The sequence below is a fragment of the Choloepus didactylus genome, chromosome 2 (assembly GCF_015220235.1).
Source record: "Choloepus didactylus isolate mChoDid1 chromosome 2, mChoDid1.pri, whole genome shotgun sequence".
In the NCBI taxonomy this organism is placed as follows: Eukaryota; Metazoa; Chordata; class Mammalia; order Pilosa; family Megalonychidae; genus Choloepus; species Choloepus didactylus.
The window spans coordinates 77768695-77784870 of NC_051308.1; the positions used below are offsets into that span (position 1 = coordinate 77768695).

General features: G+C 35.0%; 1 protein-coding gene and 1 pseudogene across 3 annotated transcripts in view; one reads left to right on the top strand and one right to left on the bottom strand.

Annotated features, from left to right (window-relative positions):
* Window positions 1-6983, top strand: part of TRMT1L (tRNA methyltransferase 1 like) — a 69996-nt gene extending 63013 nt beyond the window's left edge. For 2 of the 3 annotated variants that reach the window (XM_037825171.1, XM_037825172.1), the window contains 5 exons: window positions 398-476; window positions 2387-2553; window positions 3239-3301; window positions 5563-5689; window positions 5795-6983. In XM_037825171.1, the coding sequence (XP_037681099.1) occupies window positions 398-476; window positions 2387-2553; window positions 3239-3301; window positions 5563-5689; window positions 5795-5996 (638 nt within the window). In that variant the 3' untranslated portion in view covers window positions 5997-6983. Of the gene's footprint in view, window positions 1-397; window positions 477-2386; window positions 2554-3238; window positions 3302-5022; window positions 5690-5794 lie in introns of all 3 variants that reach the window. The other variant, XR_005215154.1, reaches the window with a different exon arrangement.
* A 5576-nt stretch (window positions 6984-12559) lies between these two features.
* LOC119516370 lies at window positions 12560-14588 on the bottom strand (annotated as a pseudogene).
* Between the last annotated feature and the right edge of the window lie 1588 nt (window positions 14589-16176).

Sequence of the window (16176 nt, forward strand, 5' to 3'; positions counted from 1 at the left end):
ATTCAACAACCTATTCACATGAAATGGATACATTTTATTGCATGTAAATTTTACTACAGTCAAGTTGATTGTGGACTTCCAATTTCTCCTACTTAAATTATTTTATGTAGTTTAATAACTAACAGCTAGGATCATTTATGCCCCTAAAAAAGTTTTTTGTTTGCTTTTCACACCCTCTCTTAAGCTTTAATCCTTCAGTCTGCATAATTGAGATTTCAATAGTACCTACTTCAGGCAGTTGTAAGGATTAAATTTTTAAAATGAATGTAAAATGCTTAGCAGTATACCTGGCACATAGTAGATCCTCAGTAGCTACAAATTATTATTAATGTAATAATTGCTACTATTTTTATTAGTCATTTCTCCTTTGATTTCTCTTTTTGTTATCTTTTTACAGAAAATCCATATAGACAGCTGCCCTGTAACTGTCATGGAAGCATGCCTGGGAAGACAGCAATAGAACTTGGACCTCTTTGGTATGTGCTTGAGCACAGTATCATGTTCCAAACTGATTTATGTATTGATTACTGATTCTTTTTTTAAGTGTAGGCAAGTAATTATGACTTCTCTTCCCCTATGAACCTGAGGTGTTAACTATTTTCAGGTTTTTCTCTACTCTTATTCTAACTAGTTTGTTACAGTGGTAAAAGGGGGTGGGGTGAAAGAGAAGCCTCACTGATCTACACAGTAGATAAAACATTTCTGAACAGTAAGAATGGGGCTTTTTTCATTTGATAACTGCAGTACTTGCATGTGATCCTGTTAATTTTGTATAGAAGAGAAAACTAATATAAAAGGTATTAGAGGAGTTAGTTTAAGTAAGAAGGGCCTGTAAAAGTGTCTGCCTTTTTTTTTATGTAAAGCTGTTTAGATGGAACACACTGCAAATATTTAATGTCTGCATACTTTTGCATAATTAGTAACAAGTTTTTAATTTTTTTAAATTAAATTATTTTCAGTCAGAATCCTTACTTTAATCTTATTTGTTACTAGAGATGCTTGTAGGGATTAGAGATTACTAACAACATTGTGACAAATATTGCAAATTCCACCTCATCACTTTGCCAGTCAAGGTTTAGCCATCTACTAAACCTAAAAATTGAACTAAATAGTAAATATGTTTGTGCTGCTAGCTAATATTTCACCTTCATCCCATGTAAATACCCTTAGATTGAGGATAGCTTAGCCACTTTATCTTTTAGTACTCTCTTAAACTTATACCATTTGCTACTAATTGATCATATTTATTCATCTCAGAAAGAGGGATTTAAGAATAACAGGTTGCTGGGCCCAGAAGTAAGATCTTCTAGCCCAACTCCTAATTTTACAGATGAAGAAATTGTGGCATAGTGTTTTTAAGTGCTTGCTAAAACTGACCCCTTTGCCCCCCAAAATTAGTTAGTGGCACAGTCAGGGCCAGAACTCAGGTTTTTTGACTCTCAGGACTAAGTTCTAAAAGACATGGTTTGAAGTCTCTCCATAGTGTTTCAACTCAAAATAATCTCTAAATTCCCTTTAGTATATCTTACATTGATCACTTATTTGATACTTTAAAATCATATATCCTTTCATATACAGTATTTGCTAATAATAGCTACCATTCATTGAGATTTACCCTTTGTACTAGCCATTGTACATATGCTATCTCAATTCATTTAATTCCCGAAACAAGTCTGTGAGAGATTTTATTTTCCCATTTTATGATGAGGAATATAAGACTCAAAAACAGTGATAGCCAAGGTTACATAGCTAGGAAGTAGTAGAGTCATGATAGGAGTCTACAATTTATGAGACTCGGAATGTCATGTTCTGTCCATTAAATTAATAATTTAATTATATTAAATTAAATGGGAAGCATATCAGAATCACCCCTGGGCCATTTTTTTAACTATACCACCACTACCACCACCACCACTACTACATGTAATTCTCACATGTCTTCACCACTCCACCACACCGCAATACACATAACCAAATTAAGATTCACTATTCCTGACTGGAATGTGCCCTGAGAAAACTTCAGGATTACACTGTGTTCCTGTCTAGATTCAAAGGTTTATATAAGGTAAACATTGTATTTTATGTTTTGGTATGCCCTCCACACCCCCATGTATCAAACTGCTGTATGTCTAATGAAGATTTAGTAAATTCTTGTTGATTTACTATGAATGGAATTTTCTTGACTACTCTTACTAGGTTAGAGAACTGAGATGATAAAAACAGTAAGCAAGTAGAAAATTAAAATTTTAAAATTAAATCAAAGTCTTTATGAACTTCAGTATTTACTGTATCCGATAATTAATTGCATATCTTAGTTATGGTTAAATAAAGAAACTAAACATTTCTCAAACCCAATTCTCAATATGTTTTTCTTCCTTTTTTTCAGGTCAAGTTCCCTTTTTAATACTGGATTCCTCAAAAGAATACTAATTGAATCTCTTCACCATGGGTTAGATGACATTCAGACCCTAATAAAAACATTAATCTTTGAATCAGAATGTACTCCTCAAAGTCAGTTTTCAGTTCATTCACCTTCAAATGTCAACAAGCAAGGTGACTAATTGTACACTAGATTACAAATTGGTTTTCCCAAAATACTATATCCTTTTTATCTTTGATTGTATAATCAAAAGCAAAAAATATAGTGTGATTTAAGTAACTCCCCTCTAATAAGTCTAATCATAATCTGGTCTTTAACAATTTTTTTTGATTGTGTAATTTTCTTCAAATTTATACACAGAGGTCTGAAATTAATAGTAATTTTATTAACATAATCTTTTTTTTTTCCTTGAATTTTACTAGACCAAAAGAACTAAAAGACCTTTGTGGTTTGATTGCCCTTATCTGATTTCTAGAAAGACAAACTTTAAGTAATTCTAAAAGTAGTGTGGTCATAAATTTTGGTAATGTCCATTGAGACACAGAAGCTAGATTTCCATTTTTCACTCAGAAGAGTTAAGTTTTTTCTCCTTTTTATTTTTAAAATGGGCTTTTATAGATTTATCTGGCTGTTGATAGGAGTGGGCCTATTAAACATCATACCTTTCTCATAAGTAACTAGAATAAACTATTACTATAGAGAGTGAAAAAATGTAATTCTTACAGCCGTTTTGGCCACACTCTCTTGTATATTCATAAAAGCAGTATGGATGGAATTATGTAAACTTTTATTTATATTTTGAATTGTTGCTTAATGCCATTCTATAAAATACTTTTTTCACATTTGTTTTCATTCTAGAAGAATATGGTGTATTTATTAAAACTACAGATGATACCACAACAGATAATTACATCATACAAGGTACGTATTTCAGTAAATACACATGGGCATGAATATACAGTATGCACTCATGTATATATCAACACAAAAAGGCAGGTAACAGAAGTGTAGATAGAGAAGAGATTGCCTTGGTAGTCTACCTAGAAGTGTATTTTCATCATATTATATTAACATCATAATTATAGTAAAACTTATTTATCTGGCATTCACACAGTTCAAAATTTCCATTAACTGTACTTAGGTCATATCTCTAATATATGATGATACCCTTGAAAGTATGATGAGATCTTGAAGAACCATGTGAACCACAATGAGATCAAATTATATTTGATAAAATTATAGAGTTAAGTATTATATTCTAGTGTTTCTTTAAAAATTTCTCATTAATATATGACTTATAGCATTTCCATTTGATTAACCACAAGACCCTGTTCTCCAGCTTAAGAACTGATTCTGTGGTCTTTCTTATAACTTGGTATAGATGTATACTTTAAAATATAGTTGTATTAGGCATTGTAAGTTCATATCAAAAGGGAGTTAATATTTAAAATGCCAGTGCCTAATATCTAAGGTTTTGTTTTGTTTTGTTTTTAAAAATGCAACTTTAAATTTTAAATGTGTTTTGGATACTGGTAAAAAGAAAAATATAGACAATGTTGAGGTTGAAGAACAGAGGATTCTAACTGCAAGATGTAAATTGGTATTAGTTGCTCAACATTTTAGTGTTGACCCTCAAAAAAGAGAAAACTTAAAACAAGCTACTGTTAATGGCACATGGCTTAATAAATTACTTCACGCTCTTTGCAGCAATCAAGTTCATTTGACATTTTCAACTAGTTACTAACATTCAAATCATTTAAAACATGATTTGTTCTATTTGATTTCTCTGTTGGAGGGAAGAAAAAGAAGCATTATAGTATACTGAAAGAACACAACATTTAACAGCATTTAAGTTGTCTTAAATCCTTTTTCAAATAAAGGAAGGCATAAATAAGTTTTTAAAATATTTTAAATCTCTGAGCATTTCCTCTATGTAAATTAAGGGAATTAGACTAATCTGTATGGGCTTTTGTATCGATCTAAAATTAGATGATTAGTCTAAGACTCGTCTATCAACACATAAAACCTTCCATGATAAATGGAAAATACCAGGCAAAAAAATCCACGTACTGCTGACAGTGGTCACTGTTTGTTAAGGTATTATGTCAGATTCTGAGTCTCAGACTTTCCTAGATCTGCTAAATCTAGGTATATGTTCTTTCACCATGAGACTTGTAGGATTTCATGCAAAGGCATAATAAAGTTTTAATTAATCAGACTTAACGAAGCAGACAATGCTGTAACTTTTTTTATGTAAGAAGGCAACAATTCAACCATAATTTATATTTATCTTTGAATGTAATTTATAATTTTCATGCATCAAATTTGCCTTCTGAGTAATACTTCTTAAGCAAATATTAGTTGCTTTTCTTGAACAATTAAGATTTGGCCATAATATCCTTATAAAATAATCAAGAGTTGGAACATCCAGGCAAAATGTAATTACTTATGGATATCCCAGTTATTTTCCTTTGATGATTTTTGGAAGGATACACTGCTAGAAATTTCCTGGCTAGCCTTCTTTCACTTAAAATCGAAAGACTAAATACTGTGATGAAAAGTATTTGAGATCATATATTACACCTTTATCAGTTTCTGTGTCCAAGCTCTCAAGATTTATGTTGTTTTGTTTTTCTTTGTAGGGTGTTAATTGAAGACCTACTATGTGTGCAATACTGGGCATTCAGTAGAGTGTACAAGCATACAAATAAAGGACACTGTCCCCAGGAACTTAGAATATAATTTGGGGAGAAAGGACTTATACACATAAAAAATTTACATACATGAAACAATTAAGAAAAGAAAAAAAGCAAAGCTTAATCACATTTTGAGTAGTGTAGTAGTATTGACAATAAAAAAATCCATGAAGTGACTGGCCAAAAATTCATAAATGGCACCCAACCTACACTGGAGATGGAAATAGGGTGGAGTCTTGAACAAGGTAGAAAGAAAGTTCATACTCAGCCTACAATTACATATTAATATTACATGGGTGGAGGTTAATGAAAATATCAGGGTGAATGAAGCCTAGACTCATCTTATCGTAAGAATTAAAATCAGATAGATGAAATGGAGTATGGCAGAGCATTTAGACATGATACAGTACATAGCTAAAAAAAATTGGTTTGTAATTTTTAAAAGAATGCTAAATTTGTGTGTGTGTGTGTGTGTGTGCGTTGCAGGAAAGAGAAAAAGTAATGAAATGATCACAAATTTAGCCAAGAGGCAAAAGGCTGATGCCAGTACTGAACATCCTCCTTTTTATTACAACATCCACAGACACAGCATTAAAGGAATGAATATGCCAAAGTAAGATGGCCAGTGAATGGCAAAGTATATAATTTATATTTTAGTAATGTTGTGATTTATATAAAAATACAAAAACCCCGTCTTTTTTTCTTTTCTTTGCTGCAGGTTAAAAAAGTTTTTGTGCTATCTTTCTCAAGCAGGTTTTCGAGTTAGCCGAACTCATTTTGACCCAATGGGAGTTCGTACAGATGCACCTCTGATGCAGTTTAAATCTATCCTTTTAAAATACAGCACACCCACCTACACTGGAGGACAGTCAGAGGGCCATGTTCAGGCAGCATCCGAAGATACAGTAGCTGACAGTTGAAATGTCAGTGAATGACAAAGCAGAAGCAAGGGCTGCAGAAGATGGTATATGTGAAGAGTTTATTTCCAGATGTCTGTATAGATGATCTGATAGTTCTCTGTGTCAACTGTAGTTCTTTTTCTATACTTTCAATTCACTGCTATAAAAATAAAAAGCAGTGCTGTTTTCATTCAGAAAATTAGCAGTTTCTAATTTAGCTGGTTTGAGAGCTGTGCTTTCCAGGTTTTTCTTATTTTAAAGAAAACTTAAAATTTTAATGAAAACAATTCATAAGAAGCCAAATTTCTGACTGAGATCACCCTAAAGTTTAGTAACTTGGAAAGTTTTCACATGCAAAGTATTTGGAATTTTATGTATGTGTTATGGAAGCCATCCTTTACTGTTCTTAATCACATCTGTACTTACACTGACTCATAATTTTAATGTTTACAAGATGAAGCCAGAAGTCTTTTAAATATTAAAATGACCTTGCATAGATAACAGTGTTCTTCCAGGTCACTAATTTCAGTTATGTTTTAGGAAATCATACCTCTCTCCACATTAAGCTTTTCATTTATTTCTAGCTTTTGAGAAATTACATTACCTACCTGAAAGAGAAATAAATTTGTCTTACAAGTTTAAGGTCTATATGATTAAACTTCAGAGTAAGATTTTTTAAAGTAAATTGAAACTATTGTTCTAATTTAATAATTGTTCATGAGCACTGAAATTTTGAAGAGGACAGATTTTGTTAGAAATTAGACAGGATGGGTGATCTCAGATGCCTCAGTTAAAGCATGTACAGTTTTCATTTACTTGGTTGTGCTACCTCTCAGAAGTAAAACTGTCACCTTTTAAAATGAGGGGTTTTTTGTTCTTTGTGTTTTGGTATGTGTGCATTTGTAATTTTTTTGTATAAGCAGCCCAGGTTAACATAACTATGAAAATCAATTATGTCCATTAACATGTCTATTAATAAATATCATTTCTTGCTTTATTTTAATACAATATTTTGGATAAAAGGATTGGTATAAAGTTTAGGTTTTTGTCTTGAGGACTTTATCCATATTTACAGTGAAGTATTTCTTTAGGGGAAGTAATTTTTTACAACCATTAAGCATGGGGGGGAAGGTGGGAGTTGTAACTTGAAAAGTTTAAATACAGTACATAAGGAAAAAAAGCACTCTCTTAACACAACAAAAACGCAAGTGAGAGGTTTTAGAGCAACACAGAATATTAATTTAGCAGAAATAAAGCAAAAGTCTCTGCATGATATGACAGCATATTCCCAAGGGGATTTTTTTCTTTTCTCCAACTAAGGCAATCATGCATTTCAATAAAGTAAAGGGATGGGTGAAGTGAAAGTTTCTATGATGACCTTTAAAAGAAAAACAACTCTACTCTCTATAATTACTCCCAGTTAAAATTATAACTTATAAATGAGCCTAAGAAGAAATAAAAGTTATGTTATTTTGTTTAATATAGTTAGAAATTACTGTACGTCAAGGCAAACCAGCATTTGAACCATCTGAATTAATACATATTGTTGAACTGAATTATCAGTCTCAACTTTTTTGCTAAATGCTTATCAGCATGACATATTTTGATCAATAATGAAGTTTGACTTCATGCCAAGAACCTAATTTGATTCAGAAAAATGTAAATTATTGGTGTTTAAAGTATATGTATGTGTGTATTAATTTCACATATAAAGGCACATTTTCCCAAGAAAAGTTTGATAGGAAGTAGATTGGCATCCTGGGATAAGGTACTGCATCAACCTAAAGGAGAAGCTACTTAAAAATGCCATGTTTTTATATTAGCAGGCTTATTGCCATAACAATAGTAATTTGGGACATTGCAAATGTTAACCACACATTGTAATAGTGACATTAAGTGTATCCCTCCATTAAAGTTTGCTAAACACAAGAAATCCAGGAAGCCAGCGTTATTGACTCTGCTGGTTGCTTAAATTAACACTCTAGCCATACACTCAGGAAATGGGAGAAGCAACCAAGGGATAAGTCTGGGGCCCGCCATACTGGGCTTGGTCAAAACTCCATTTATCAACTGACTTCCCTAATTCTCCATTCTGAATAGGTCAGTCATGTTCTGGTTCCCAGAAGTTAGAATTAACTCAAGACCAATTCAGTAATCTCTAAAGAACTAGGAACTTTTCTTTCCCTTTGTGTCATTTCTCTGGTAAATGGCCACAGGTTCCTTTGGGGAAGGCTAAGAGAAAGATACGTAACACATACTTGAAATGTTATGTCAAGGTCCTTTGTCAGTGGGCCCTCGGGGTATGTGAATTGAATTGGGGAACTGGGTGAAGGACTCAGATCAGTCCTATAATTTTCAGTTTGATTATACAGACCAAGTAGAACTATGGAGGTTCATCTCTTTTGGTTCTTTGAATCACATGATCAATTCACCAAGGCCAAAAATCTGAGTGTCACACTACACTGATTACCCTCTGGGTTCTGCTGTCTATTATAGTAACTATGCCCACCTTTCTAGTCAAGCAATGAAGTAAACTACTTGGTCTCTGGCAAGTTGCAGTCATGGCAGTGCCCAGTGAACCAGGCAGTCTATTTCAAATGAAGCATCTCTCACTGGCATCTGTGGTCTAAAGACATAGAGCTTTTCAGGGGTACTGGTGCTCTGCTCACCAGCATATTTCTCACTTCTTTGATAAAGAGAGTGTCAACTGAACTCTCATGAGGGATATGGTTAGAAGCTGGGTGGGCAGAGCACACATGAATTCTCTGCAATATTTCTCCTTCTAAGTCTTTGGTTTCCTTTCTCTACATTATATTAAGGAATTTCTAGTATCTCACCTCCAATTTAGATGAGCCACTGCTGAGTCCAAATTTCAACTAAGTAAACAGAGCCCATGTATTCAAGCTAACAAATTGAGCCAGAATATCTGGTATAGGGACACCCGTATCAATAATGTAACCCAATTTAAAATCCTGATCATGTTTCAGGGCCCACCATATTCAGAATCTATTTCCATGGGTATTCCCCACATATCTGCAATATATATAAGAACAAAAAAGCATTCAAATTAGACTTTGTATCCCTGCCTAGGGCATGCTGGGATCTGTTTTTGAGACAAGGAGGGGTTTTAGGAATAGGGCATATGGATTTTTTTAATGCAACTTTATTAAGATATATTCACACACCATATAATCGATCCAGAGTATACAATCAGTGGCTCACAGTATCATATAATTGTGCACTCATCACCACAATTTTATAACATTTTCATTACTCCAAAAAATAAAGACATATAAAAAAAAGAACACCCAAAACATCCCATACCCCTTATCCTCATTATTTATTTCCTTTGTCTTTATTACTCATCTGCCCATACACTGAGTAAAGAGAGTGTCAGTCACAAAGTTTTCACAATCACACAGTCACACGATAAAAGCTATATAGTTATACAATCATCAAGAATCAAGGCTACTGCATTACAGTTCAACAGTTTCAGCTATTTCCTTCTAGCTATTCAAAAACACTAGAAGCTTAAAAGAATAGCTATATAATGCATAAGAATAGCCTCCAGAATGACCTCTTCACTCTATTTGAAATCTCTTAGCCTCTGAAATTCTGTTTCTTTTCCTCCTTTTGGTCAAGAAGGCATTCTCAATCCATGATGCTAGGGCCAGGCTCATCCTGGGAGTCATTTCCCATGTTGCCAGGGAAACACACCTCTGGGAGTCATGTCCCACATAGGAGGAAGGGTAGTGAGTTAATTTGCAGAGTTGGCTTAGAGATACAGGCCACATCTGAGCAACAAAAGAGGTTCTCTGGGGGTGACACTTAGGCATAGTTATAAGTAGGCATAGCATCTCCATTGGAGAGATGTTTCATAAGGGCAAGCCTCTAGATCAAGAACTTGGCTTATTAAATTGGGAGCCCCTGTTGCTTAAGAGAATAGCAGGAATTCCCCAGATGGGGAAGTTTAATAGTTCCACATTCTCCCCCAGTCGCTTAAGGGGACTTTGCAATGACTTTTATTTTCTGCCTGTTCCAGTTTGCTAATGTTGCCTTTACGCAAAATACCAGAAACGGGTTGGCTTTTATAAAGGAGATTAATTAAGTTACAAATTTACAGTTCTAAAGCCATAAGTGTCCAAACAAAGGCATCAACAATAGGGTACCTTCACTGAAGAACACTGATGGCGTTGGAAAACCTCTGTCATCTGGAAGGCACAGGCACGTGGCTGGCATCTGCTCCAAGGTTCTGGTTTCAAAACGGCTTTCTCCCAGGATGTTTCTAATCGTCTGGGGGTGTTCTCTTAGTTTCTCCCAGGCAAACTCTGGACTAGCAAAAGTCTACTTTCAGTGGCCATCTCCAAAATGTCAGCTGCAGCACTGACCTGCACTGAATGGGCAGGGCCACTCCTCCCTAGAAATAACCTAATCAAAGGCATTACCTACAGTTGGGTGGATCACATCTCCATGGAAACAACCTAATCCAAATATCCCACAAGACTGGATTAAAGATTATGGCTTTTTGTGGGGGACATAATATATCCAAACCAGCACACTGCCCAAAATATTCTAGGATGTATTGGAGTATTACATTAACCTCTACAGAATAACAAGATCACATCCCCTATTCTAGATTCCATGTAATTATATTGTTTAAATAAACTAACCAGACAGATTAGTGTGCTACAGAAAATATGAATTTTGTACCAAGTAAACCTCTCTTCCTTTGGTCTCACACAGAAGTTGGAGTTTTAAAATATAGTCATTATCATCCTTTACCTTGTATTCTTATTTATGGACTCTCTTTACAAGATAACTCCTTTAAGTGGTAGTGTTATGAGATCATCAAGCAAGGCAGGAAAACATGAAGGGGGTTGCTTCAGCTTCAAGTGAGGCTTCAGTGAAGTTAAGGGTTTGGGATACTCATTGATCCAAATCCTTCCAAAACTCTTAATTCAATTCTCAGAATACTAAGCTTTCTTGACTAGTGTATCTAATCTCACGTTCCTAAAAGACACAGCATGATAGTGAAGTCAACCAACTTGCAAGATCAAACTGTTTTGTTTTCCAGCTTGTATTAATTTCCTAGGGCCACCATAACAAATTACCACAAACTGGGTGCCTTAAAACAAAAGGAATTTATTCTTTCACAATTCTAGAAGCTAGAAGTCTGCAGTCACAGTATTAGTAGGGCCATATAATCTCTGAAACGTTTTTCTAGCTTCTGGTGGAAATCTTTGGTATTCTTGACTTGTAGACACATCACTCCAGTCTCTGCCTCTTAAGTTACATGGACTTCTCTCTGTTTCAGTGTCCAAATTTCCTTCACTTTATGAAAATAGTTAATGGATTAGGGCTCATCCTAATCCAGTATGACCTCATCCTAACTTGATTATATGTGCAGCAACCCTGTCAGGGATTGAATCATGTCTCCCACTAAAGATATATTCAAGTCTTAATCTGTGTTCCAGTGGGTGTGAACCCATTTGTAAACAGGACCGTTGAAGATATTAGATAAGATGTGGACTCATTTGTGAATAGTTATCTTCAAGATAATATTTAGATGAAGCCAAATTGCATCAAGGTGGGCCATTAGCCACAACTGGAGTCCTTATAAGCAAGTGAAATTCAGACACAGTAGAAGCAGAAGTCAGTAGAACCTGGAAGTCAACCAAAGTCTGAAGACTAGACACAATGAGTTTGTCATGTGACAGAAAATTGCCAGAACACTACAAACTCAAAAGAGAAAGCAAACCCTGTCAATACCTTGATGATGGACTTCCAGCCTTCAAAACAGTAAGACAAAAATCCCTTGTTAAGTAAACTTATTGTGTGGTTGTCATATCAACCCTAGCAAACTGAGACAGACCATATTTCCAGGTGAGGTCACATTCACAGATACTGGGGCTTAGGACTTCAGCATATCTTTTGAGGAAACACAATTCCACTCACATATTTCAGCTATAAGTAATAAGACTATTTTAGCATTTACAGAGAAAGTATTTTTTTGACCTGTACTCCCCATTTAGAGAACTTAAGACCTTTGAATATGTCCTTCCGGTTCTTAAATGCTGCAGTCCTAGCACTCCTCGTGTCCTTTATATGTTTATGTGGAAATGACCTCTTATCCATCCCCAACTGCCCCAAAAAAGGCACTTCATTCCAGGCAGTAAGTTTGTTTACCTATTATCAGCATCCCATTCTTTCATACTAGCTGGATTTTTATTGCTCTCTGCCCAAACAATGCAGATTATCAGATTCTTTGCCCCCCCTCCCCCTTCCCTCTCACCTCCACCCCTCACCACCTCCACCCAGACACTTACTTCCCTAAAGGTCTGTTTCCTGCCAGGCACTATATTCTGAAGCAGACAGACTTTAAGATGCAATGGAAATCAACTCTTGTCAATTTTTTAAGCAGATAAATTCATTAAAAGTAAATTGGGTAACTCAGAATTTCCAAGAGGACTAGAGAAACAGGCTTGAAGGATATGCAGCGAGAAACAAAAGCCCAGACTTAATGCCCCAGATCTAGAGAAGACACCATCATATCTTTTTATGGCCAAAGAATACTCCTTTGAATGTATATATCACATTTTATTTTTCTATTCATTCATTGATGGACATTTGGGTTGTTTCTACATTTTGGCTGCTAGGAACATTAATGTACAAGTTTTTGCATGGACATGTTTTCACTTCTCTTGGACACATACCTAGGACTAGAATTACTGTGTCATGTTAACATTTTCTGAGGAACTGTCAAACTGTTTTCCAAAGCAGATGCACCATTTTGCATTCCCACCAGCCATGTATAAGAGTTCCAATTACTCCACATCCTTGTCAACACTTATTATCTGTCTTTTTTATTTTAGCCATCCCACTGGGAGTGAGATAGTAACTCTTTGTGGTTTAATTTTCATATCTGTAGCAACTGATGATGTCCAGTAATTTACCTATGCAAAGTCCCCATTTGTACATTTTCTTTGGAGAAGTATCTACTGATATCACTACCCTTTTTTAGAAAAACAATTAAGTCTCAAATCAGATTTATTTTATTGCATCTTTAAAATATCAAATACATCTGGCATCTTGTTTCCATAGCTGGACAACTATTAGATCTTATTAATCAACCTGCTGAACTGTTTCTTATTCAGAGACATAGATACCATCTAAAATTTTTCTAATTTCCTTGTTTTCAACTGTTGTGGCTTGCTCAATCAAAGCAGCTGAACTTGATACAAGTTCAACATCTTTTCTTTCAAGAATTAACTCATGTTTCTGGGTTTGAAATACGGAGCAATTACTACCTAGACTCATCAACACTGCAGATACATTTTTCACTCAAGAAATTTCGGATTTCAACAAGATCCACTCTCTTGAATAATGATGTTCATGGAGAAGTGAGCATACACAGACCTCCTCTCATAATGGAAGGCTAGTCTAACAGCCTTGATCGTGTTTTATACATGACTGTAGAAAGTATGAACTGTAGCCAGTTCCTTTCTATTTCCTGAAGCCCCTTCTTTCTCTTTCCAAGGAGACTGAGTTTTACACTGGTGTGATTGAAGTCCCTCCACAATTTTCCTCTGGGGCCCTTCACAATAACTGTGTCCTTTCAGAGTGATGTCAAGAATTTCTGGAATATCAACAGTCTGGGTGCTGAGGATAGTCTTCATTCTTGAAGTAGATGCAGCAAAGAGCTCACTGCTCACTTTTAAAATTGGGTTGCCTTTTTATTATTGAGTTATAAGTTACTTAAAAATACTAGTTACAAGTCACTTATATATGGTTTGCAACTATTTTTACAAATATATTGGATTTTCTTTTCACTGTTGATAGTCCTTTGAAGTAATTTTAAATTTTAATTAAGTCCAATGTGTCTATTTTACCCTTTCTTGCTGTACTTTCACTATCATGTCTTAAAGCATTGCCTAATCAAAGGTCACAAAGATTACACCTGTTTTCTTGGAAGCGTTTTATGGTTTAAGCTCTTACACTTAGGTTTCTAACCAACTAAGTTACTTTTTGCATACAATGTGAGGTAGGGGTCAAAACTTATTCATGTGCATATGGATACATGGTAGTCCAAGCACCACTGCTGAAGACTTGAACAACCGTCTTGGCACTCTTGATGAAAATCATTTGACCGCAAATGGAAGGATTTACTTTTGTCATCTCATTTCAAATCCATTGTCCAAAACATCTGTCTTACCATCAAATTACTATGGAATCACAAGACGCATGTTTATAATTATTGTTTTCTAATAGATTGACCCCTTTTTCATTATAAATTAACTTTTGTCTCTATTTTTACCTTAAGGTCTATTTTATTTGACATTAGCATAGCCACTGACTACTATATGGCATTGCATACAAATACATCTTTATACATTATAAAGTTCTATAATTACTGCATGATGCAGTTGTGTTAAAACACAAAGAATAGTTACTAACAAAAATACATTTATACTCTGCCTTTTGTATTTATCTATGTAGTTACCTTTACCATTTGTGGTAGTTTGAAGCTGAATGGACCCCAGAAAATCATGTTCTTAAAGCTAATTCATTCCTGTGGGTGTCAACCTAGTGTGGGTGGGATCGTTTGATTAGGTTATTTCAGTTGAAGTGTGCCCCAGGTGGGTCTTAATAATTATTGCAGTCCTTTAAAAAGGATGAAATACAGAGAGAAACACAGAAAACACAGGAACAGTAAGGAAAACAGGCAGAGCAGCCAGAAGCTTAAAGCAAAGAAACTTGGGAGAGAAGGGAGACTAGCAGACATGCCATGCCTTGCCATCTGACAGGAATCCAGGTATTATTTTGATGATGCCTTGATTTGGATATTTTCACAGCCTCAGAACTATAAGCTTGTAAGTTAATAAATCCACATTGTAAAAGGTAACCTATTTCACGGTATATGCATTTCAGCATCCTTAGCAAACTAAAACACCACTATTTCTACATTTGGATTTGATTTTGGTCCAGTGCTTTTCCCTTCAGCCTAAAGGACACCATTTAGTATTTCTTATAGAGTAAGTATGCTAGTGACAAATTCTCTTGCCTTTTGTTTATCTCGGAATGTCTTAATTTCCCCTTCATTTTGGAGGAATAGTTTTTGTTAAATATTGAATTCTTTGTTGGCAGTTTTTTTCATTCAGCACTTTGAATATCATTCCACTGCCTTCTGGCCTCCATGGGCTTCTGAAAAGTCCACTATAAACCTTGATTCCTTGTATGTGGCGAATCACTTTTCTCTTGCTACTTTCAAGAATCTCTCTCTTGGCTTTTAACAGTTTGACAATAAGATGTCTAGGTGTGGCTCTTTTGAATTTATCTTACTAGGAGTTTGTTGAGGTTCCTGGGTGTGCAGATTGTTTTTCATCAAATTTGCTAAGTTTTCAGCCATTATTTCTTCCAATATTCCGCCTCCTCCTCTCTCCTTCTGGGATTCCCATTATACCTGTTAGTATGCTTAATGCTGTCTCGTAAGTCTTTGAAGCTCTCTGTTTTCTCATTCTTTTTTCTTCCTGATTTTCGCATGGGATAATTTCAAATCACCTATCTTCAAGTTTGCTGGTTATTTTTTCCACCAGTTCAAATCTGTTCATGATGAGCCCCTCTCAAGAATTTTTTACTTGTTATTGCCTTCTTCAGCTTGAGAATTACTGTTTTGTTTCTTAAAATATCTATTTATAGTCTTCATTTGCCATGACATTGTTCTCACTTAGTTCTTTAGGCATGGTTTTAGTTCTCTGAATATTTTTATAATACCTGACAAAGTCTTTGTCTAATAAGTCCTACACCTGGGCTTCCTCAGGGAGTTTCTAATGGCTGCTTTTATTTCCTTTTGTATGGGCCCTATTTCTGGTTTCTTTGCATGTCTCATAAATTTTTGTTGAAATCTAGACATTTTAAATATAATGAGGCAATTCTGGATATCGTAATTCCCCTCTCTCCCCAGTTTGTGTTTGCTGTTTACATTTTCCTATACTAATTCTGTAAAGTCTGTGTTTTAGTTTCCTTGGCTGTTTGAACAAATACCATGCAATGGTCAGCTTAAACTATGGGAATTTCTTAGCTTACATTTTTGAGGCAAGGAAGAAGTACAAATCAAGGCATCATCAAGACAATGCTTTCTTCCTGAAGACTGGCATTCTGGAGCTGTTCCTGGCAATCCTCTCCTGGACTCTCCATTCTCTTC